General features: G+C 38.3%; 2 protein-coding genes across 2 annotated transcripts; both read left to right on the top strand.

The window, feature by feature from the left end:
- Window positions 1-6: 6 nt before the first annotated feature.
- On the top strand, window positions 7-9929 carry LOC129279539 (uncharacterized protein C5orf34 homolog). Its single transcript, XM_064110886.1, has 5 exons — window positions 7-166; window positions 4330-4682; window positions 4982-5573; window positions 6340-7356; window positions 9508-9929. The coding sequence occupies exons 2-4, from the start codon at window positions 4350-4352 to the stop codon at window positions 6549-6551; spliced, it is 1137 nt and encodes a 378-aa protein (XP_063966956.1). The 5' UTR covers window positions 7-166; window positions 4330-4349; the 3' UTR covers window positions 6552-7356; window positions 9508-9929.
- Window positions 9930-19079: 9150 nt separating this feature from the next.
- Window positions 19080-23530, top strand: LOC135153092 (uncharacterized protein C5orf34-like). Its single transcript, XM_064111514.1, has 4 exons — window positions 19080-19290; window positions 20045-20117; window positions 20872-21060; window positions 22015-23530. The coding sequence occupies exons 1-4, from the start codon at window positions 19103-19105 to the stop codon at window positions 22153-22155; spliced, it is 591 nt and encodes a 196-aa protein (XP_063967584.1). The 5' UTR covers window positions 19080-19102; the 3' UTR covers window positions 22156-23530.
- Window positions 23531-26796: the final 3266 nt, after the last annotated feature.

The raw sequence follows: 26796 nt of genomic DNA, 5'->3' as shown, positions 1-26796 counted from the left end.
GATACCATAATGGAAGAAGCGCTATTTTCAATCCAAACCGGACCAGCTGGCGCGAGATTTGTTTGTTGACTTCGTCTTCGTTTGTTGACATGGACATGATCCCACAATAATTACATTTCACGGCTTAACGTCGTAGACAGTGATCTCCTTCTTCTCAGTTTAAAAGGTAATTGGAAGCTAACTTTCAAACATTTGAGAATGAGACTGAGGTTCCCAGAAATTATTCAGGTTTTAATAACTTTTTAACGACATTATTCACGGTTAGTGCGTTTTCGCATCCTGATTCGGTCTGCACGGTGCAGACCATTGTAGAGCAGGTGCGAAAGTGCATTTGCGCCGACTTCTGTAAGAACGGTACGGTTAGAGATTAATGATTGACGGCATTAAGATCTATCCAATCGGTGAATGAATGTTTCACACGTTTCCTTCCATAATTTCCATTAATCAGCTAGAATCAGGCTAGACCGAAAATCAGTCTATTTCTATTCAATTCAGCCGGGACAGGGAATGAGGGATATGCTCCGCTGTCCGCTCAGCCTCGATCAGGCTCAGGGACTCAAAATGCAACTTGCAAGGCCAAGGCGAGCAAAAGTGATCACTCGCTACCGCTTGCCTTGGCTTAATCCATTTCTGGCAGAGCTCGCCTTAGGCTTAGGCAAATTTGATTTTTTGTGACATAAAAAAAATGATAAATGCAGAAAAAATAGAAATCAAGACAGTCAAGTAACATCATCATGATCTCAAGCCACATGGGATGTTCTCAATGATACTAAAAATGTTGATTACTACTAACTACTGGGCTAAATGGAAGACTATTTTCATATCAATAGCTCACTCTCTTGCCCCTGTTAAAAAGGTTAGGGTGAGAAATAATCCCGATCCTGTACAAAAGAGATAAGGGTATATAAAACTTGTTTGCTAATGAAGCAGAAGTTGAATAGCTCAAATGAACATGAATATAATGTTCTTTGGACCTCCTACAAATCTTTGAGGAATGAAGTCAACATTTCTTTGAGAAATAGTAAGAGTCAATATTTTAAGTCACAGATTAAGTCTAACTCGAATGATTACAAAAGTAGGCCTATGTGGAAATGCATACGTCATCTGATCCCTTAACTACGTGTTGCACTCCCAAGTGCCTTACATATTAATGGTCAAACTTATCAAGATGACGTTAGCATATCCAATGCCTTTAATGATTACCTTATTAATCTTAATGCAAGAGAACAGCTACCAAATGTTACAAACGTTGATCCAGGTAACTGTTCTTCAATATTATCCAAAAGTCACCTTAATATGTGTGCTTCTACCTTGGGTGTTTTTGAATTTGACCAAATTGATTGTGATTCTGTTAAAAAATTAATTTCAACTTTAGATATTTCTAAAGCAACCGGGGTAGATGAAATAAGTGTAAAATTACTTAAGAGTGCCGGAAATGAAATTGTTACGTTCCTCACTGAATTGATAAATTTATCATTCAATAGTGGCACCTTTCCTGATGAATGGAAACAGGCAAAAGTGCTCCCCTTATTTAAGAAAGGAGATGTAAATTCGATGACCAATTACCGTCCGATATCGATACTTCCCGCTGTCAGTAAAATTATCGAACGAATAGTACACAAACAACTTTATGACTTTTTAATTGCAAATGATGTTTTAACAGAAGTACAGTTCGGGTTCAGACCATGTCACTCGACGACCTCAGCACTAGGCGCACTTAATGAGTCATGGCTAAAAGCCATCGATGAAGGACTGGTGGTTGGTGCTCTTTTTATAGATCTAAGGCATGCATTCGACACGGTAGATACATCTATAATGTTAAATAAACTACAGCTTATAGGATTGTCCCCTACTGCATTGTCGTGGTTTAATTCATACCTATCAAATAGAAAGCAACATGTTGTAATTAGACAATCTAATTCTGATCAACTTATTTTAAATCAGGGCGTACCTCAAGGGTCGATACTGGGACCCCTCTTATTTTTTATATACATCAATGACATGGTAAAAGTGGTAAAGAATGGGAGTCTTATAATGTACGCCGATGATACTACTTTGTATTGTACAGGTTCTTCCCTTAATGAAATTCAAATAAAATTACAGGAAGACATAAATAATATCCATCATTGGATAGTTAATAACAAATTAGGTTTAAATGTAGACAAAACTAAATTCATCCTTATTGGAAGTAAACCAAAAATAAATTCTTTTCAGTTGAAGGCATCTCTTTAACCTATGATGGGACAGATATAGAGCATTGCTCCAGTATAAAATGTCTCAGAGTAGTTATTGACCAGAACCTTATGTGGAATGATCATGTTAACTCTGTTTGCAAAAAGGTATTTGCGGGTCTGGCAATGATAAAACGAATCCGTCCATTTATAGACAATGACACTATAAAATTATTATATAATTGTTTAATCCAATCGCAAATGGACTATTGCTGCGAAATTTGGGGAAACCGTTCAAAAACGCAGACCAACAAAATCATTAAACTTCAAAAACGGGCTGCGAGACTTATTCTAAATTGCAACATGTACACTCCTTCTAAAGATATGTTTACGGAGTTAAAATGGTTACCATTTAATCAACGTGTCAAATATTTCAGATGTGTCTTCATGTATAAATGCATTCACAACTTATCTGCTGACTACTTTGGCAAGTTTTTTCTCCAACTTGGTGAATTTCACAAAATTAACACCCGACAATCAGCAAGAGGCGATCTCGTACTCCCTAAATGTCGCACAGAATACCGTAAAAACGCATTATGCTATGACGGCCCTTCCCTATATAATAACCTACCAACTGAAATAAGATCTCAAATTAGCCTTGCATCATTTAAATTTCATTTGAAGAAGCATTTAGCATTAGCTAATCATGACCCTTCTTTTTAAGCTGCACCTCATTAACTTACGTAATTTACATTCGGCCCTCTATTTTGATTCTTTTGTTCGACTCACAACTTCAGCTTACTTTCTTAATTTTACAGATTTTGGCTAATTGTAATTGTAACAATACACGTCTTATAACTTTCACGTCATCTGCTTTTTAAATAATTGTACTTTTATTGTCAATTGTATGTTTCATTATTTCCTTCACATGTACTTACTAATTTATTTATGCCTCTCTTATGTTATGATGTTGCTATGTAAATGAATTGTTATAACTGTTATGTTATGCTATGTACACTGTCACAGGGCCCCATGGGAGACCAACACATTGTTGAATGGGCTTCCCTGTTTTTAAATAAATAAATAAATAAATAAATACAGTTTTGTATTGTTTGTACTATACTTCCATGTATAATCTCTATTCTTACATTGCGGCGCGGCTGACATCACTGTCTTAACCTGATGTAGAATGAGGTTTTAGTCAATGTGTTTCTACAGAGAATCGTTAAACGGTATTTACCTGCGTAAGTATCCAGAATTCCGGAAAACTTCCCTGTTGAAACACTGAAACAGACGCGATGCGGTTTATTGATAAATCGCATTGTGCAAAATATGGTTTTTCACAACTACCTCTGGATAGAAAGACACTGGTCAGTCGATTACACTTTGTCCAGGACCACAAATTTGACATTAACCATTCCTGCAATAAATAATACTTCAATATTTTCTTTTAATATGATGTAGAATGATGAACATGACCCTCATATCCAAAAATAATCTTTAAGTTTACAAAACAATCAATAGTTTTCTGCTAAATTGAAATTTAGTCAAAAAAGTATATGGAAGTAAATAATAGTCCCATAAAATTTTGTATGGTTCAGATTCTCTTACAGGAGACGCGTAAGACAGATTTTTTAAAGGCTGATTTTAACCCCCTTTTGTATTGATGAACTTTCATATGATCATGACCTTTAATAAAAAAAATTGAGCCAATGTAAGATTTTGTAAAACGTCCGCTTGTGCTTGGAATTGCCCTTTCTCATTTCTCAATACATGTATGTTCACATTTTGACCTGCCATGGATTGTTTTATTGTATTAATTGTATCCATGGAATTAGAGACTTTGTCATTATTCATAAGATGACAACTATTATACCATGGAAACCTTAATGTGCTTGGCTGTTGAGCCCTGTTTGAGAGTTGCCATAATGGCAAAGTTACTGTCCTTTAACAAACGGGGTGGTCTCTGTTCTGGCTGAAAGCCAGAAGTTACAATCAATGTCCAATTATTCTGCATTAGATCTATTGAAATTGAAGTTTGCCTATATAGATGTCATATATAAGATATATACTAGCCTAGTGGAATGAAGGCCAATATTTGCAGTTTTATTTCAAAAGTTCAAAACTGCATGTAATTTGTTTCTCGATTACTTCATAGATCGCTGAGACGCTGAATGAATGATGGATTCAGATGTACGACCTGTTTCCATGGTGATGACCTGCGATGACGCAGTGGAGATGACATTCGTGGATGGATCAAGGGTCCAGCTTTCTCCTTGTGGGTCATGTTTCATTTACGACCCACCTGCAAGCCAAGAAATCTCACATTCCTATCAGAGGAAAGATTTAGGACCAAGCCATCCTCTCTATGCATCCAACAGGATACAGCAGAGGACATGCTTTGTTACTAGCATCTGCAGGTCAAAGGTCAAAGCAGCTCTTGAATTTAGAAATCGGTTTGCTTTGTGTCCTTTCCTTTCTGCTGCTACTACACAGGGAGAGAGTACATTGGTAAGAACAAGGTTAAAATATTCATGTATATAAGACTCAGAATGGAGTGAAGCAGTCAATTTTTTAAGATTGTCTGATGAGTCTATATGAAGTGATCACTTAGCAGCATGTTAGATCTTTGACCAGATGAGGAAAATAATTCAAGTAGTCTATAACTAGCTAGCAGAAAAATAATCAGGTAGGATTGATTCACATCTGTGCCTTGAGCACTGCAGAGTGGATTTTGAGCAATTACCCTCACTCATTCTCATACATCTTTGACTTGTTGCCTGAACAGCAGTATATTTTTTTTCTTCCAGGAACTGTATACCAACATCACCCAAGTGGAATGGTCCAACTCAGATAGAACGGGTACCTTCAGACAGCTCCCTGACCATTCTCTTGAGCTGACCTCGGTGGATAGCCTTGCTACAATGATCCTTTCACCCAATGGTCAAGACTTCTCGGTCAAGTATCTCTGTAAGCTCCAACCAGATGGTGAAAGACCACTGGACGTCCATGCAGAGCCTGAACATCAAATGGTACAAAGCTCAGAACTCAATGGGGATTACAAGGAAAGCCTTAGGTGTCACCAAAGGACCACAAGTGATGTGAAACTCTGCCCAGACCATAGTAGTGGAGGGTTCATCTACCAAGGAGAAGGACAATTCATGCCACACTGTCAGGTTCATGGTTCTGACCCCAAGGTGGCACACAGGATATCTCCAGAAGATAGAGATCTTTTAGTGACAGGCAGAATGAGGTGCAAGTTCTGGTATATGTGGGTTATACAGAACCACTCGGTTGCCCATTGTCCACGGTATTGGAGGCAGCCGTTGAATCTGTTGTTGAATCACCATGCAAGCCTTCAGAAGACACCAGATGAAAGTACCACTTTGTCCAAAGGAAATGGTAAGAGTTAGAATACTTTAAAGGTTTCTATGAGAATGGAACATAGACGGAATGGCACAATCATCATCATCTTCAGTAAAGACCTTACCCAATCAATGAGGGGTACATTGCTTATTGTCTCAATATCCAAGTAAATCCAATTGGTTGCTTCTGCCAGAGACAGACAAGAGAAACACAAGTAGGGTATTGGGGTATCAATCGAAAGCTGTGAATGAAGTTCAAACCACGGGTAAGATATGTGAGGTAGCGAATTTCCTGCAATCCACTCTCACATGTCATCCATTCGAGCATCCAAGTTTCACTATTACCTCAATATAAATTGTAAAACTAAAAGTGCATATGATAAGCATACTCTGCAGGTGTAAATAAACATGCGTTTCCATTTATGTATCGAGAGAAAACATTTAGAACAAGTACATGAGGCAGAAACACTTTGTAATTTCGGCAAGAATTTATTTTTTCAAATATCTTTTGTAATGGATAGGATGCAGGGGCCGCGGAAGCGGGGGGGGGGGGGGGTGGTGCTTCAACCCCCCCTTTTTTTCAAAATCCGTGTACAAAAACATAAAAATGACCATATGATTGTGACTTTTTGCAAGGTCAGCCCCCCCCCTCTCCACTGGGATGGGATCTGTGTTTAATATATGGGCCTACATGTATGTTAAAAGTCACTGACGATTTGCATGTCATGAAATATTTACCCTATAATAAAACCTTTCTTTGCAAAATTTTACTTCATGATTTTGAATTTTGTATTTTTTTTCAGTTCCTGGTCCTATGACAGACAAGCTTCGGAACCAGTCTAGTCCAGTACCACCCTCCCTACCCCTGAGGTGTGGTGAAAGTCACCTTCACAAGCATCACTGGAGACCGATCAGACAGGAGTGTACTGTAGATGATAGGGGTGAGGCTGATACCCTTACCATGTATGGCAGAAAGGTCTCCGTTCTGGTCGTTGGAGGAGTGGTTTACAGGTAGAGGCCCATATTCTGAACTCAAATTTAATTAAAACTCTGCCCTATTGAGTTGTGGTATACTATGGATAGCCAATTGCAACACAAATTTCTAACAGTACTGGTTCAGTTATTACACCTCATTAGACGGTATTAATTCATATTGATCTGCCTGGGAATAATATTTTAAAATAGTTTTTTTTTCCAAAAAGAACACGGAAACATACAATGTTGACAAAATTTTTGGCTTCCCATAATTTTATCACAGATTTAGACCATGGTATGAGTTAAGCTTGACTTCAGAATTTGGGCATGTGAGTGAATGTGTGAATACATTCCAATTTATTGATTTTCTGATACCATAATATTAACATTTACTAGCTGAGTTAGAAAATTTCACACCTAGAAAATATCTAATTATATAAAAAGTTGTTTAATAGTGGATAGTGATTTTTTATGTTTTTATTGCCACGTTAGATGACTAGCTTAACCATAAGTTGAGCTTGTAGTGAATTTTAATCCACTTTAACCAGATGCTTGGTAAAAGTGATACACTTGATTGGTGGTATTCTCGTTAGATTATACGTTTAGGTCCAGTCTTAACCCGTAACTTAGGCCTCATACTACGTGCAGAATGGAAAATTGTGTTATATTTACAGCTTAATCATCTCCGTCAGGTTAAAAATGATTTTAATCCACGCTTATTTGGAACATTTGATTTTATCTTCCTTGTTCAACATGTATGACAAACAGTATGGCTATATTTTTATGACAGTTGGTAGGGGGTTGGTCTCATTATTTGGCAATCCAGTTTTCAAAACTAATTTGATGTGGAGAACTCTATGAGTCTGATCTTGCATACATTTTTTTATATTCCATCTCAACCCTTGGGTAGTTACCTGAGGGTGGCTTGTCCGTCTGTCCCATTTATGTTCCTACAATAACCAAAGGACAATTTAACGGAAGGAAACCATTCCTGGTCCAAGTAGGACAATGATCTGATTGGTTTTTGGTGTGACAAGGTCAAAGGTTAGAGAGAGTAACATGGACCAGTTTTTTTCATTCATTCATTTCGGTTTATTGTACAAAAACTTCCTTGGTAAAAACAGTCGGGAGACTGATACAATCAAAGATTACAATGTAAACATAAATTTCATAGTTACATAAGTGAAATGAAATAGTCAAATAATGTAAAGTAACAATTAATTAATTGATGTTGGTATATTGCACTTACAAGGAAATTATAGATGAGAGCACGTTACAAAATATATTCCAAAGATATTTATAAATAAAAGCTATAATATGGAAATGATAACTGAAATACATGCTCTAAATTCAATAAACAAATCTATAAGTTGTGAAGAAGGTTGAGATTGGGATATAAAATTAAATCGCAAAGTGGAAGGTTCACATTGAGAAATAAAGTTCGCAATAGTATTCTGCGCAATAAGCAGTAAGAGGTCTTTCAAGAAAAACCATTAAAGTAGAGTTCAAAGTAACTGACATAAGTCATTGTGATAAGATGATTATTCATATATTTCCTTTTAAAATTTTCTTTTCAAATTCATCGCATCCACAGAAGAGAAACATAGTGTACATGTATTTGACAGTAGCCCAAATAATAGCCAATGTGCTAAAAGTGGACAATTCAACAATTACCAAATTTAATCTTTGACATACTATTTAAGGACGTTCCACAGTTAAAGTGAAATCCATGTCATTTTCACCAAACTTTGCACATAGATACTTTAGAACCTTAATATTCGAAATATGCAAAAATTAACATAGGTCCATGTGCTTGATTTTTTGCTATAGAGCTTCAAAGTTCACCCAAATTGATGTTCTTAAAAATTGCGCATTCAAAAGAATTTGGCATTTTTAGACCACCCAAGATTACTACAATGAGTTTAAACCTCTATTACTCAGTCAAAATACATGAAAAAGTCATCAAATTTCGCAAGAGAGTTAATAATTGTATCGTTAGAATGGAGAATCTATTTATAGTGCTATTTGTTTGCAATTTTAAGTTTAACAGCACTGCCATTTCTTAAAAATTGCATAAAAGATAACAAAATCCCAATCTAAAAAATGTGAAATTTCAGTTACAAACTACAAACGTACAATAAATGCTGCACTTTATTCAAAATCCATGTCATTTTCACCAAAATTTGCAGAGTTGTAGAAGAAGGTATACCTAAGCGGTACAAACATTAAAAAATAGGGGTTCATGTGCTTGTTTTTAAACTATCAGCATTTTTATTAGAGCAAATGTACTTTTTAAAACACCAAAAATGCGCCGAATGCTTTGTATCTATGTGAAGAAAAAATCAAAACCACTCTACCATTTATTCAAACTCAGGGTAATATTCGTGATTCTTGGCAGCACTGCAGAGTAAAGTATTTTGAAATTGTAGAGAATGTTTTTTTGAATGGTCCATGGAATAATTCCACTTTATAGCTTCATGAAATAACACATCGGATCTGCAGTTAAAGTGCAGAAGATGAGAAAAATCAGCTCATACCCGCAGCTAATTAATCACCTGTTCATCCATTGTGACGTCAGCGCGCAGAGTGTAAACTATGCGCAGATCATAATGCGCACAAACATAACTGTGGAACGTCCTTAATTCTAGTCACCTGGGTCCCGTTTCATAAAGAGTTACAACTGTTGTAACTTTGCCATTATGGCAACTACCATGGCAACCTTGATTTTGATTGGCTGCTGAGCTCTCTTGCCATGGTAGTTGCCATAATGGCAAAGGTACGACAGTTGCAAGTCCTTTATAAAACAGGCCCCTGGACTATGCCCTGTATTTCTTAGAATTTGAATACCATAGAATTCTATGTCAGGAAAAGCTTATGCAACAGCTCTCACTTTGAAAGTGTTCTGGTTCATCCTTATGATGTTAACAAGTAAGCTCAGTCGGTAAACTTTCTGCTTGTCGACCCAAAGGTCGTTGGTTCAAGTCCACCCTTGGCAGATTACTGAAGCCTGTGTTGTATGTAAAGATGTTTTCCCATGTTCCATGGATGCAGGCTGTGTTATGGTAGAAAACACTCTGCCCCTTGGATAGGATGTTAAATAGAGGACCAATGTATAGGAGAGTCACAACCTTTGCACGTAAGAACCTACTGCACTATTCATATAAGAGTAGGGGAAACCCTGGTGTAGTGGTCTACCTGCACCACAATCAGTTTATATCAGGAGGAGAGACCTGTGGGTCATAGAGATTCAGTTCACTTTTCACCTCCCAGGCACAGTTGACTTCAAACAAATAATTTAGGGCATGACTTGGCCTGACGTACCAGACCCACCAAGCCAAATTACTCCAACCCGAGAATGATGAGATGGCTCTTGTCACATTGACGGAAGAACAAATGGAACTTAAAATATAAAACAGTCATGAAAAAAAATTGCATCGACCATTTACATTAAGAATATATTGCAAATAATATTTCCTGTGAATTATGTACCTTTAGGGCCTTGCCCCTTAGAGTGGACGCAATCACGTTAGGATATACTTGTAGCTTAGATTAGGTAATAGCTGGCTGGGAGATGTGAATAATGTGCCTACTGGGAGTTACCTGAGAATGACCATGTCCAGTCAGATTAGGAAATATATGTAGTTTAGATTAGTTAATACCTGGCTGGGAGATGGTGGTCTGTGAATAATGTGCCTACTGGGCTTTGCCCCTTAAACTGTAGGAGAACGGCCACGCCCACTCAGGTAAGAATATACTTGTAGATTAGATTATTTAGTACCCGGCTGGGAGATGGTGGCCTGTGAATAATGTGCCTACTGGGCTTTGACCCTTAAACTGTAGGAGAACGGCCACGCCCACTCAGGTAAGAATATACTTGTAGATTAGATTATTTAGTACCCGGCTGGGAGATGGTGGCCTGTGAATAATGTGCCTACTGGGCTTTCCCCTTAAACTGTAGGAGAACGGCCACGTCCACTCAGATAAGAATTTACTTGTAGATTAGGTTAGTTAGTACCTGGCTGGGAGATGGTGGCCTGTGAATAATGTGCCTACTGGGCTTTGACCCTTAAACTGTAGGAGAATGGCCACGCCCACTCAGGTAAGAATGTACTTGTAGGTTAGATTAGTTAGTACCTGGATGGGAGATGGTGGCCTGTGAATAATGTGCCTACTGGGCTTTGCCCCTTAAACTGTAGGAGAACGGCCACGCCCACTCAGGTAAGAATGTACTTGTAGGTTAGATTAGTTAGTACCCGGCTGGGAGATGGTGGCCTGTGAATAATGTGCCTACTGGGCTTTGACCCTTAAACTGTAGGAGAACGGCCACGCCCACTCAGGTAAGAATGTACTTGTAGGTTAGATTAGTTAGTACCTGGATGGGAGATGGTGGCCTGTGAATAATGTGCCTACTGGGCTTTGCCCCTTAAACTGTAGGAGAACGGCCACGCCCACTCGGGTAAGAATGTACTTGTAGGTTAGATTAGTTAGTACCCGGCTGGGAGATGGTGGCCTGTGAATAATGTGCCTACTGGGCTTTGACCCTTAAACTGTAGGAGAACGGCCACGCCCACTCGGGTAAGAATGTACTTGTAGGTTAGATTAGTTAGTACCCGGCTGGGAGATGGTGGCCTGTGAATAATGTGCCTACTGGGCTTTGACCCTTAAACTGTAGGAGAACGGCCACGCCCACTCAGGTAAGAATGTACTTGTAGGTTAGATTAGTTAGTACCTGGATGGGAGATGGTGGCCTGTGAATAATGTGTCTACTGGGCTTTGCCCCTTAAACTGTAGGAGAACGGCCACGCCCACTCAGGTAAGAATATACTTGTAGATTAGGATAGTTAATACCAGGCTGGGAGATGGTGGCCTGTGAATAATGTGCCTACTGGGCTTTGCCCCTTAAACTGTAGAACGGCCACGCCCACTCAGGTAAGAATATACTTGTAGATTAGATTATTTAGTACCCGGCTGGGAGATGGTGGCCTGTGAATAATGTGCCTACTGGGCTTTCCCCTTAAACTGTAGGAGAACGGCCACGTCCACTCAGATAAGAATTTACTTGTAGATTAGGTTAGTTAGTACCTGGCTGGGAGATGGTGGCCTGTGAATAATGTGCCTACTGGGCTTTGACCCTTAAACTGTAGGAGAATGGCCACGCCCACTCAGGTAAGAATGTACTTGTAGGTTAGATTAGTTAGTACCTGGATGGGAGATGGTGGCCTGTGAATAATGTGCCTACTGGGCTTTGCCCCTTAAACTGTAGGAGAACGGCCACGCCCACTCAGGTAAGAATGTACTTGTAGGTTAGATTAGTTAGTACCCGGCTGGGAGATGGTGGCCTGTGAATAATGTGCCTACTGGGCTTTGACCCTTAAACTGTAGGAGAACGGCCACGCCCACTCAGGTAAGAATGTACTTGTAGGTTAGATTAGTTAGTACCTGGATGGGAGATGGTGGCCTGTGAATAATGTGCCTACTGGGCTTTGCCCCTTAAACTGTAGGAGAACGGCCACGCCCACTCGGGTAAGAATGTACTTGTAGGTTAGATTAGTTAGTACCCGGCTGGGAGATGGTGGCCTGTGAATAATGTGCCTACTGGGCTTTGACCCTTAAACTGTAGGAGAACGGCCACGCCCACTCGGGTAAGAATGTACTTGTAGGTTAGATTAGTTAGTACCCGGCTGGGAGATGGTGGCCTGTGAATAATGTGCCTACTGGGCTTTGACCCTTAAACTGTAGGAGAACGGCCACGCCCACTCAGGTAAGAATGTACTTGTAGGTTAGATTAGTTAGTACCTGGATGGGAGATGGTGGCCTGTGAATAATGTGTCTACTGGGCTTTGCCCCTTAAACTGTAGGAGAACGGCCACGCCCACTCAGGTAAGAATATACTTGTAGATTAGGATAGTTAATACCAGGCTGGGAGATGGTGGCCTGTGAATAATGTGCCTACTGGGCTTTGCCCCTTAAACTGTAGAACGGCCACGCCCACTCAGGTAAGAATATACTTGTAGATTAGATCAGTTAGTACCTGGCTGGGAGATGGTGGCCTGTGAATAATGTGCCTACTGGGCTTTGCCCCTTAAACTGTAGGAGAACGGCCACGCCCACTCAGGTAAGAATATACTTGTAGATTAGATTAGTTAGTACCTGGCTGGGAGATGGTGGCCTGTGAATAATGTGCCTACTGGGCATTGACCCTTAAACTGTAGGAGAACGGCCATGCCCACTAAGGTAAGAATATACTTGTAGATTAGGTTAGTTAGTACCAGGCTGGGAGATGGTGGCCTGTGAATAATGTGCCTACTGGGCTATGCCCCTTAAACTGTAGGAGAACGGCCACGCCCACTCAGGTAAGAATATACTTGTAGATTAGATTAGTTAGTACCTGGCTGGGAGATGGTGGCCTATGAATAATGTGCCTATTGGGCTTTGCCCTTTAAGCTTTCGGAGAACGGCCACGCCCACTCAGGTAAGAATGTACTTGTAGATTAGGATAGTTAATACCAGGCTGGGAGATGGTGGCCTGTGAATAATGTGCCTACTGGGCTTTGCCCCTTAAACTGTAGGAGAACGGCCACGCCCACTCAGGTAAGAATGTACTTGTAGGTTAGATTAGTTAGTACCCGGCTGGGAGATGGTGGCCTGTGAATAATGTGCCTACTGGGCTTTGACCCTTAAACTGTAGGAGAACGGCCACGCCCACTCAGGTAAGAATGTACTTGTAGATTAGGATAGTTAATACCAGGCTGGGAGATGGTGGCCTGTGAATAATGTGCCTACTGGGCTTTGCCCCTTAAACTGTAGGAGAACGGCCACGCCCACTCAGGTAAGAATGTACTTGTAGGTTAGTTTAGTTAGTACCCGGCTGGGAGATGGTGGCCTGTGAATAATGTGCCTACTGGGCTTTGACCCTTAAACTGTAGGAGAACGGCCACGCCCACTCAGGTAAGAATATACTTGTAGATTAGATTATTTAGTACCCGGCTGGGAGATGGTGGCCTGTGAATAATGTGCCTACTGGGCTTTGCCCCTTAAACTGTAGGAGAACGGCCACGCCCACTCAGGTAAGAATGTACTTGTAGGTTAGATTAGTTAGTACCCGGCTGGGAGATGGTGGCCTGTGAATAATGTGCCTACTGGGCTTTGACCCTTAAACTGTAGGAGAACGGCCACGCCCACTCAGGTAAGAATGTACTTGTAGATTAGGATAGTTAATACCAGGCTGGGAGATGGTGGCCTGTGAATAATGTGCCTACTGGGCTTTGCCCCTTAAACTGTAGGAGAACGGCCACGCCCACTCAGGTAAGAATTTACTTATAGATTAGGTTAGTTAGTACCTGGCTGGGAGATGGTGGCCTGTGAATAATGTGCCTACTGGGCTTTGACCCTTAAACTGTAGGAGAATGGCCACGCCCACTCAGGTAAGAATGTACTTGTAGGTTAGATTAGTTAGTACCTGGATGGGAGATGGTGGCCTGTGAATAATGTGCCTACTGGGCTTTGCCCCTTAAACTGTAGAAGAACGGCCACGCCCACTCAGGTAAGAATGTACTTGTAGGTTAGATTAGTTAGTACCCGGCTGGGAGATGGTGGCCTGTGAATAATGTGCCTACTGGGCTTTGACCCTTAAACTGTAGGAGTACGGCCACGCCCACTCAGGTAAGAATATACTTGTAGATTAGGATAGTTAATACCAGGCTGGGAGATGGTGGCCTGTGAATAATGTGCCTACTGGGCTTTGACCCTTAAACTGTAGGAGTACGGCCATGCCCACTCAGGTAAGAATATACTTGTAGATTAGGATAGTTAATACCAGGCTGGGAGATGGTGGCCTGTGAATAATGTGCCTACTGGGCTTTGACCCTTAAACTGTAGGAGAACGGCCACGCCCACTCAGGTAAGAATGTACTTGTAGGTTAGATTAGTTAGTACCCGGCTGGGAGATGGTGGCCTGTGAATAATGTGCCTACTGGGCTTTGCCCCTTAAACTGTAGGAGAACGGCCACGCCCACTCAGTTAAGAATATACTTGTAGATTAGGATAGTTAATACCAGGCTGGGAGATGGTGGCCTGTGAATAATGTGCCTACTGGGCTTTCTCCCTTAAACTGTAGAACGGCCACGCCCACTCAGGTAAGAATATACTTGTAGATTAGATCAGTTAGTACCTGGCTGTTAGATGTTGGCCTGTGAATATTGTGCCTACTGGGCATTGCCCTTTATACTGTAGGAGAACAAGCACGCCTAGTCAGGTTAGGAAATACTTCTAATTCAGTTTAGTTTATATCTTCCTTGGAGATGGTGGCCTGTGAATTATATGCCTACTCTGGGCCTTGCACCTCAAACTGTAGGTGAACAGCTGCACCCAGTCACGTTAGGATATGCAGTACTTTTAGTTTAGATTAGTTCATACCCGCCTGGGAGATGGTGGCCTGCGGATTATGTACCTACTGGGCATTGCCCCTTAAACTGTAGGTGAACGGCTGCACCCAGCCAGATTATGATTTATAGTTTAGATAAGTTAATATCTGGCTGGGAGGTGGCTTGTGAATTATGTACCTACAGGGGTTTGTCCCTAAAACTGTAGGAGAATGGCCACGCCCATTCAGATATGGTGATACTTGTAGTTTACATTACCTAATACCTGGCTGTTAGATGGTGGCCTATGAAATATGTTCTTACTGGGCATTGCCCTTTATACTGTAGGAGAACGGCCACACCCAGTATGATGTATATATCTTTCGTTTATCCAATAGTTAATTGACACAAACTCTATGACACAAAGTGTATGGGGTCATACCAACGTGTTAGATACAACACTCATACGCAAGAGGAAAAACTAGAATTTTGTGCACGCTCGACCTTTTTGAATACTTTTAAGTGTTTCAGTGTTACAAACGAGTGTGTAGTTGCTCTATTGAGGTTTTTGTCTCACCTGCATAGCAGAGTGAGACTATAGGCGCCGCTTTTCCGACGGCGGCGGCGGCGTCAACACCAAATCTTAACCTGAGGTTAAGTTTTTGAAATGACAGCATAACTTAGAAAGTATATGGACCTAGTTCATGAAACTTGGCCATAAGGTTAATCAAGTATTACTGAACATCCTGCCTGAGTTTCATGTCACATGACCATGGTCAATGGTCATTTAGGGTCAATGAACTTAGACCATGTTGGGGGAATCAACATCAAAATCTTAACCTAAGGTTAAGTCTTTGAAATGTCATCATAACTTAGAAAATATATGGACCTAGTTCATGAAACCTATACATAAGGTTAATCAAGTATCACTGAACATCCTGCATGAGTTACACGTCACATGACCAAGGTCAATGGTCATTTAGGGTCAATGAACTTTGGCCGAATTGGGGGTATCTGTAGATTTACCATCATAACTTTAAAAGTTTATGGATCTGATTCATGAAACTTGGACATAATAGTAATCAAGTATTACTAAACATCCTGTGCAAGTTTCAGGTCACATGATCAAGGTCAAAGGTCATTTAGGGTCAATGAACTTTGGTCAAATTGGGGTATTTATTGAATTACCGCCATAACTTTGAAAGTGTGTTGGTCTAGTTCATAAAACTTGGACATAAGAGTAATGAAGTATCACTGAACATCCTTTGTGCATTTTAGGTCACATGACCAAGGTCAAAGGTCAATGAACTTTGGCCATAATGGGGGTATCTGTTGAATTACCATCATAACTTGGAAAGTTGATGGATCTTTCTCTTGAAACTTGGACATAAGAGTAATCAAGTATCACTGAACATCCTGTGCGAGTTTCAGGTCACATGATCAAGGTCAAAGGTCATGTAAGGTCAATGAACTTTGGCCACGTTGGGGGTATTTGTTGAATTACCATCATATCTCTATAAGTGTATGGGTCTAGTTCATAAAACGTGGAAATAAGAGTAACCAAGTATCACTGAACATCTTGTGCGAGTTATAGTAGTTTTCAAAATCAGCACTGCTGCTATATTGAATCGCGTGATGCAGGTGAGACGGCCAGAGGCATTCCACTTGTTTTATATTGATGGTCTGCTCCCATATGTCATGGCTGATGTTGAAAAACTTCAGTTAGGCTTTTTTGTGTATCTTTAAAACACTTCTCCTGGCCTCCATGAAAACGTCTTCCTTCCTGAAGCTTGCAAAACCGAAGTTTCTTTGGAAGCCACTCATCATGAGAGGTACATGGCCTGCCCAGAGGAGCTGATACTGCATCAGGATGGTGTAGATGGTGTAGATGCTGGGAAGGTTCGCATACTTATGTGAGAACCTCAGATCCTGTCTTGCCACTTGATGCCAAGAAGCTTTCTGAGACAGGTGTTGTGGAAATGGTTCAGCTTCCTAGCATGACAACGGAATTATACTGTCCATGCTTCCCAGTCCTTGGTCATGTGGTCAAAGGTTGATGGTCTTCTTGGTCATTGTATACATCAAAATATCTATTTCTTGTGATTTATCATAAGAAATAACTGAAGAACCGTTTGAGGGAAAAATCTCAGTCTTGGCTCCTTTATGCATATGTGAGGGAGGAACTCGTTATTTTTCCCTTTTCAGTATGTCAAATGTCACAGAGGTAATTATTTTGAACTTTGGGTTAGTTTGGAATATATTATTGGTCTAACTATGGTGAGACATACATGTACATGTAGCTTTTGACCACATGCTGTCGAAAATCCATCTTGTTTGGTTGTAGGGCCCTATAAGAAAACAGTCCAATTAATCATACATGTAGTTTAAAAACAAAACAAGTCTATGGCAACCATTGTCAGATGTTGTAAACAGTTGTATCAATTGTATCACTGTATTTTTATAGGTACTTTACAGAAGACTAAAACTGACAGTACACTACTTGATAACAAATTCCTAGAAACCAATGCTTTTGTTGTTGGGATGAATAAAATTAAACTTGTATTTATTTTTTGTACCAAAGTCTTTTTTAAGGCACACATAAATCATGTTTATTACTGACATTCTATCAAACAAATTTAACTAAATTGAAATTATATCATTAACAAACGAATCAATTGAAAATTATCCAGTATGAAATTAAGATAATTAATAAAATATAGATGTTTAGATTCTTGGAAGAAAGTGATGTAATTGACTTTATTTCTTTGGTGAAATAGCTCCACCTTTTGGGGGTATCTTTATAGTCAGGTTCTGTAATATACTAGTAAATTGCAGATACACATTAAGGGATGAATTGATATTTCTCCACTTATTATTGACCATATGTTGGGTTATGTGCTCTTTAGCATTTGTCTTTCTTGTAGTAAGTGTATTTTATGTCTTTTTGTTGAAGAGAGATGACCTTGCATTTTTCCTCAATATATTAATTATTATGTTAATTATTCAATGGTCTATTTTGATACTTTTCGTTTTATATAGTGTGTTAGTAATAATTTTGAACAAAGAATTTCCATTTATTTTTTGAAGTTTTAAAATGTTGGAGTCATATTACTAGTAAGGTCATTTGCAACAGATGTGTTGATGTGTTACCAACACAAAATACATTTGCCTTGGACATCCCCAAGATCAATGATTACTTAACATTAAATACATCAAATATTGAGGTAAATCATATTGTTACATTTGTCTGAGAATAATTATTTTTTATTTATTATGAAAAAAATATGCAAATTTATTCATGAAAAACATTATTTGCATATTGAACACCCAATTTCATTTCAAATTTTCTTCATTTCGTGCAGATGTCCTCTTTGTAATCTGATTTAAAGGTTTCCACAAAGAAAAATTTCAAAAGCCAATTTTTTCCTTGTGTATTTCTTTGTTTTTAGAATTTATGTATTTCTTTGTTTTTTATCTTTTGTTTTTCATTGTTTTTTTTAATGGAAATTATTACAGACCATTTAACAACTAAATTATACCATAAATTAATTAAGCAGACCATTTAGAACGAAAAATAATCACCCTTTTATGAATTTCATCTCCCATATACTTTGTACACAAAGTATAAAAATTTGCAATTTTCGGCATGACATCGTCTCGTAAAAAGTCATGTGACATCGCAATGCTATACCCGTATGTCACAAATTTGGTCTCAAAAGTTGCGCGAGACTTTACAGAAAAAAGTCATAAAACAAAAAAAATTGCGGCGCTATCTTTTTGCGTCTTGGAAATATCGCGCGAAGCGTCGAGAAGAGGGGGGCGGCCATCATGGCCCCCAGCCCTTTTAGGGTTAAGCTAACCTTTTAATAGTCAAATAATCAGTGAGAGCAATTTTTTCATACCTGAAGTGTGCATTATATACATAATCCAAGCAGGGAAAAAATTAGATGGGGGCTCTGGTCTTTTATACCCTCCTAATGCTCAAAAGGGCCCTGGAAATTTAAACAAGAGCCCCCCCACAAAAAAAAAATCACCATTCACTCCAGTGGTAGAGCTCATCTACATGTACTGTAGGAGATTTAGGCAGTGGGTGGTGAAAAGAAGTCCTCAATAAATAAAATTTGCCTTAGGAACATAATGTGGTTCAAACAGGGTCAAATAGGCAGTTTTGCTTGTGTTTTTTCAACCATTCTATTCTTCGAACAGGTTATTCTGGAACCCTGTCCCATGGATGGAGATTTATCCCGGTAACGGAGATGTGATTCTATCTTCTGATGAGAGGGGATGTTACTTCCGTCTCCTCAAAGTTTGTCCCGGTGATGGCGCCCTCAAGGAGCTGATGATTTCCGTATCCAATCCTATTCCTGATCCTCCACAGTCATCCTATAGTATTGCAGATCTTGTGCAAAGGGCTTCAAGGTAATTTGAAGACACCATGACCAGCCCCCGTAACATAAAGCTTAATAGTGATTGATTTTGGAGCTGATTTCTGCAAATGGTTGCATTGATTAATGTGTGTAATCCCTTGTAATAATCAACCTTAAATCAATCACCAAGCTTCAATTACGCAGCCCATGTCAATTATGGATCTCTTGTAAGAGGCCTTAACACTTTTAAAGCATAGACAACATATCTGCACAAAGTGATTCCTATTTTGAAGAACCTGTTAAAGATAAATTTTTCTGTTAAAGTTAGTTAGTTATGGTTGTAAATTTGGATGATTGAGAAAATGGTCTCAAATTGACTGTGAAAGGCTATTTATATTGTAGCTAAAAGAAACATAGTGTTTGCTGTAAAACAAAAATATTATCATAACAAATTGCACAAAAAACAAGACATATTGACCACACCCTGATTGCAGCTGTTATAAACATTTTTAATGTGATGGCATTTAAGGATCTACCCTTTGCAGAGGATAATTTTTCCTCTACATCTTTCCTAAATATGAAAATAATGGGATAGCTTGCAAAATTATCCCAAACTCTCCAATGACTTTTTTTTGTCTTTAAGGTGGGCAGACTTTCAGTCTATTTTTTTATTACTCATTACCATTAAATCTGATCTGAAAGCACAATAGTAGGCTTGTCATAGATATTGTGTCTAATCTGTCTAATCCGACTTGATCCGTGCCTGTCTAGAAGAATTAAGTTCTTTTCTTTTTGATATCTTGAAGGCTTATACACTGTATGTCAGTCCACCTGAGAACGGCTGGGGATACAGGATCAGGAGATATCTGCTGCTGGAAGGTCAGTCAGTCTGGCTTCTACATTAGTTCATAGATCAATATTTAAGCAGTAGGATTCTTTATGGGGTCCATTAGACTTTGCCAATCTTGCCATGACTTTGCAAGGCTAAAGATCGGGCAGGATAGGGGGGAGGGGGATGAACACTTTACCCGGAGTTAGTGAAAAATACTTTGCAAAAACAAAACTTTAGTCTTTATTACATCCATGTGCCTCTGTTAGTTTGTCTGGAAAGATAAGATTGCGCTTATCCCACGACTACGCACTGTTTCCTTTACGCTCTTCCCACTCTCCACACTATTCAAAATGGGTGTTTTCTGATTTGGAATATTTTGAAAATGTTTAAGATTATGGCCTCTATTAAAAGGGGGGGAGACTTATGTAGGCTTAAATTGTGTGCATTAATTTCCTTTTTTTGTTTCACAAAGTTTCTGCTTATCCCGTTTCACAAGTATCACTGTATTTCAAATAATTATAGTGTAATCTAAATATTTGCAGATTTTGATATAGTTTCACTCTATTAAAGTATTAAAAGCAATTTGAAAAATACCCCCAAACACACATTTGGCTTGCCATAGTCCAGTCTCTAATAAAGTCATTTCTAACCTTATCAAAAGTTTTATGGAACACCCTGAAATATCATTTCATTTTTATATGTTGTTATGAGAATGATGCTAAATTTATATTATGACTTCCTTTGATTTTTGAAAACTATGAAAATTGTATAACTGATAATTTTGCTCATTTCTTAAATTAGAAACTTGAGCGAGATGATGCTTTAAACAGAACGCCATGTGTCCTTCTTGAAAGGAGCGTCATCCCTTCTTTGGGTCAGCTGGAAGCGTATGAAGGCGGTCTAATCCGAGGCTTCTTCAATGATGGGGTTACCATAGAAACAAAGCACATTAGTCCAGTTCAGTTCATTGCAGCAGGAGTGGACATGGAGGTAATGACTGGGTCTATGTTTAGATTCCAATTAGGCCTATTCTTTGCTACTTGTTCACACCTGATATGGTTCCCTATAATAGGTGATGAAATGAGATTCACATCCGTTTTCGTATTCCGATGCAATATAATGAAGTTAAGCCTGGAATTTATATTTATGATATTGGATGGCTCAGAATGGAATACCAGAAATATTCAAAGAGCTAGAGCAAATATTCTAAGAATCACAGATGAGTGGAATATTGGCCCTAACAAGTGGAATATTTCTGGTATTCCTTGAAGTATACCCATCCAATATATTTATTATTATCTATCCCACCCCTTCCCTCCAAAAAAAAAAAATTTTGATTGAGCAAGTCATGATACCAATATGGCCTCACTTCATAAGGTCATGGTAGAAATGTGACTTAAATGTAGTTCATAATGATGTCATTAAGTATCATTGTGCTTTTGAATACTGTCTCATATTGAAAAGCAAATTTTGTACAGGAGCCTATCGGGTATTTGTCAGATTTTGGTCCTTTTAGGAATACGCTCTAGTGTTGAACAGGCAATTGATTCAGACCAAATAAGCATTTTCAATGCATTGCTAAAACACTCTCTATAGATAACAATGGAAAATACTGTTGAATATGAATTAAAAAAAAAGGGAAACTGCTTGATATACCAATGGCACAAAGAAATTGTGTTGTTATGTAGCTAAAATTACCACTTTTCATTGGAAGCCAAACTACAAGTAATTTTAAAAAATGAGTGAGATTCTAAAGAAAATATTCCTAAAATGTCACATTTAACCTGCTTACTTTCTGTACAAAATATCGATTGGAGTGGAATTGAACTCACCACCATACTCAGGTTTAAAGAGATTTAGCTTTCAAAATCACAGTGAAACCACAGAATTAGAATATGGATGAGTTAATCAAATTTGATAACAATCCATTCTTTTTACTTTCAGTGCGGCAAGGATGAAGAATCTGTTTTCACTATTATGATGGCTGATGGTCTTCATAAGAAAGTTACTTCACTAAACCCGGGAACATATGTCAGGTATGTCCTCTCACAATCCCTTTTATATGACATATCTCATTATGTTTAATATGGAATACTCCAATGGAGTGGAAGATGTGTATTCGTTGTGTGAGGGTATGACTAATTGAATATGATGACCAGAGTAATAATAAATCTGCAAGTGCTTTGATATGTACAATGTATGTCTTAAGCTCATTATTAAAAGAATAAAAACCAGATTATTATTATTATTATATTCTAGCTATGATCATTTCTAACAAATTTCAGGATATGAAATTACTAGACAGTGTCCAATGTAAGCATGTCACATACATCAGTATTTTTGAGAGGAACAGCTCCCTCTTGTGAAAATTATTAAACATTCATTTCTAGTTGTTAAGGGTAGTAAGAACATGTTAAAGTCTCCAAATGTCAAACTCTTTCAACAAATCACCAAGAAAAATAAAATAATGAAAAACTATACAGAATCTGTTTGGCGCTTTCAAGCAGTATTTTCTTCATTTAGACTCTACAGGTGAACAGAGCATGCCAAATCAGGGTGAGGATGGGATATTTGAGGAGTTGGGCATTGGGGCTATTATTGCTTTTGGGGGTAGTTTGACTTCAGAGCCTAATTAGATAAATAGAAAAAGCAGATGCTGGCTCCAAGTTGACAGTATTAGTTAAAGCTGTGTGATATGGATTTAGAGCTTTCTCTAGGTAAAGAGTTTTGCCATTTGTAGAACATAAATTAAATGAAAATCCTATGCAGATGTAAGTGTAACACCTTCATGGCTAAACCCACTTGGTCTTCTATCATTTGGCCCAATTGCCATTTGGTCTAATACTCAGACAAATTGGTATTTAGACTGATGCCCATCATATGGTCAAATTCTCCTTTGTCTACCTTTTTTTATTTTGTCAAATGAAAATTGGGTCATGGGCAGTTCATCTAATCATATACATGTAGACTAATGGTGTAAGACCAAGAGAATATTAAGCCAAATGTGTAAAGTCCAATTGGACGTGAGACAAAATGGCCAATTTCTTTAAATAAAATCCATATCTCACTCGATCAAGGTCCCCCCATTATTATTTCAGGCACTATACTCAAATCATATCTTCACTCTGTAATTCTATCATGTCCTTTTTTCTCAGTTATTGTACCGTAGAGTCCGTAGTTTTCTTTCAGTAATTAGCAACTTATATGAAGTTATTTCTTTTATATTTTTTATTAGCAAATTTTACAATATCATTGTTTTAGTTGACCCTTTTTCACCATTTATGTTTGTATAATGTATGTGATAGGCCTATGAGTGTTGTACTTGATAGACATGAGAGCTTCTCAGGAAGCTAACATTAATAATATAAAAAAATTATACAACAATCTCCATGATACACTGCCACTTTGCGATTGATTACAAATTCCTTTCCTGACCAAGGTAAAGAGGGTATAATAAACACTTCACTGGTTCAGAGATCTATTTTCTGCCTCCTATTTAATGTTAGATAAAATGTCCATTTTATGTAATATTGCTGGATCGGGAGTCTGTATCGATAGTTAGAATTTTCCTTTATGTTGCATATAGCACATACTCAACGATATCAACTATTGATAGCAGGAATTTCCTTCCAAGTACCTGGATGTGTTGTGAAGGGTGTACTTCTGTTGCAAGTTCTTGTCGTTTACCAGTATTGGTGACCACTGCTCAAAGGGACCGAGCTTGTCATGGGGGCGCTTTTTTCATTTTCTAAAATGTAATGTAATGTACAGTAGTGTAATGTGAAATTGAAGGATCTTGTGCACATCTTTGGTGATGTTTTTGAAAATTAAAGTAAAAATGTAGATTTCTACATTTTTATGGTCATGCTAGCTAGCTGTATATGGCAGACCGCTGAGCAGAGCTGCTGCGATGACTGCTACTGGAAGGATGTTGATGTGGCTGAGTATTGGCTAATGCGATAAGGAGACTTGTGGGGAAACAGAGGGTTAATAACTTGGGGCCCGTCTTACAACAAGTTGCGATTGATCCGAACAATCGCAACTATGGAAAGCCAGCAAAGTCAACATAAGAAATGCATGTTTGTTCAAAAGATTTTCTAGATATGAATGTATATCCATAAATTCATTGATTTATTTGACAATTTGGTGTGCTCTCCTTTGTTTACAAAGGACATTTTGCAAATTTCCTGTAGAAAAAATTATGGCATGGATGGATTTCCATAGAGTTACGATTGATTTGATCAATTGTAGCTCTTTGTAAGACGGGGCTTTGGTTTACACCCACATCTACTTTTCATTTGGTCTCATCCCATATTGTCTAATCCTACTTCTATACCCAGTATTTCCTACCAACTTCTGGGTCTTATTGCTAAAATAGGCTGGACCCATTTCACCTAATATCCACTTAGTTAAACATTGTCTTGTGTAAATAATTTGGATGAACCGTTAATATGCCAATTTTCATTTGATAAAGTAAAAACTGATAAGTAGATAAAGTGCAAATAAGACTTAATGAGAATTAGACTAAGTTAGACTAAATTAGACTAAAATTGTAGTGATTAAATGAGATTTGCAATCCCTGAATAAGAATAACAGTGATTAATAAGATAAGAAAATATAACTATTTATTATCTCTTCCTAAAACAGCGAGAAATCGATTTGACAAATTGGACATAAAACATCATCAAAACATACATTTATCAATACAAAGTTTAAAACAGACAAAAAATGCCAGTTGAAGTTAAAAAGAAATACATAAACAGTGGAGGCAAAAGCATGTGCAAAGATGTAGCTAAAGAAGATCAAAGAGATAAGGGAGGAAAGATAGGTAGAGGGGTGACAGGTAAGATGGAACAGAATATCATAAGAAAGAAAGAGAACAGCGTAAGAAATCTGCAGAAAGAAAATAGTGTACTGCATGGTGTATTACATAAAAAACACAACATTTACATGCAAATCAAAGACCGTGATTAAATGTTCTAAAAAGTATTAAAATCATAATGTCAGTTCATAAGTAACACTGTTCCTGCCTCAAAGTTATTTTGATATTGCACATCAGAAACTGCTATATTGCCAATATCTTCCACTGTCAAATTCACCCATCACCTCGATCCAGCGTTTACAAAATATGTATGTATATATGCTGTATATGGTCCATGTAAAATGACTAAAATATCTAAAATGTATTGTGACTATGATGAAATTATTATCATTATCATATGTGGGCCATCCTGGGAAAATGGGTATTATAGGTGAAATTTAGGATTTTGTTTTTTTTATGTTTTCTGGTACATGGACACATGTACAATGTGTATACAAAATATTAGAGTCTAATTCATATTTAAATTAGAGATATGGCCAATTGAATCAGGGGTACCCCCCCCCCTGTCTGGCTGTATGGGTCGTCATGGTAGTCGGGCTTATTATTCATCTTTTCATGATATGGAAATGTTGGTTCTTTTGTAACGCCCAACATACCTGGCATAGGCGAGGTGATCTTTTGTAGTGCAGACATAATTTGTATATATACACAGCTAGGCGAATACAATAAAACAAATTATTCTACATATTCAACCACACCCACACTAGAACCCACACCCACACACTCACATTACATGCAAAAAAAACCTTATGGAGACTATTTGTCATACTATATATAGTTCGTCATAGCGCGTAGTTTTAAAATGGGAGGAGGTTCCCAGATCCAATGACCAGGGGAAGATGAGGTTGGGTTATATATCTGATTTTTTTGTTGTTGGGGGGGGGGGCGCAGCTTATCATTTTTTTGTGGGGTGCCCACCCCCACAGGCGCCGCAGAACATTTTTTGAAAATAGGAGGGGCTGTCCATGCAAAAAAAAAATCACAATCAAATGGTAATTTTTTACATGTTTATATATGCGTTCTGGGGAAAAAAAGTGGGACCAAAGCCCCTGCCCACCTCCATCCTAGATTTGTCCCTGCCCTTAACCACCCCCCCCCCAAAAAAAGACACCACCTTGCTGTTTGTCCATACTTCACTTTCTCGCAAAGTAAAATCTGAAAAAAATCATGCTTAAGCTCTGGAAAATAACCACAAACTAAATTCAATTTTGCAAAACCAAGTTTTTTCGGTGGCAATACACAATGGTGAAAAGGTGATGCGAGCTACATTTCATAAAGATTTAATATGACAGCAACTCTTGATGAAATATCAACTTTCATTGAACTAGCGAATCAGGAAGCAGAAGGTTCACTGTTTTCATGGTAGTTTTCATTCGAGCAAGGGATCATATCAACATTTAATGAAATGGACCACATTTGGTTTCTTTTTAGGGATGGGGTAGTCATGAAAATATATTTCACAAATTGCTGCCAAATTATCTGGATCACTGAAGGATTTTTTTTAGGTCACTTCGTTTGAAAAGAAGAATAAAACTGTGCATAAAAACTTGGCTCCACATATTAATACGACAGGTATTATAACTAACAAATACTCACAAATACATAGTCATCTTTTCTCTGCTACACTCTGTACACGTGTAATGGTATGCGTTGTAAACATCTTATGCTTGAATAAAAAAATAATATCAGAGTTTAATTCTTGATATGGAAGAGACTACATACATTTACTCTCTTCTATGCAGCAGTATTAGCAAAACTCAGGAATGTGCATCGCTCTCCACTGTCCAAATTTGCACTAAAAAGGATGTAAAACACGATAATCTCTCCTTAGTGTGTGTGTTTAA

Source organism: Lytechinus pictus, chromosome 16 (genome assembly GCF_037042905.1).
Source record: "Lytechinus pictus isolate F3 Inbred chromosome 16, Lp3.0, whole genome shotgun sequence".
Taxonomy (NCBI): Eukaryota; Metazoa; Echinodermata; class Echinoidea; order Temnopleuroida; family Toxopneustidae; genus Lytechinus; species Lytechinus pictus.
This window is presented reverse-complemented; position numbering and strand designations above follow the sequence as displayed.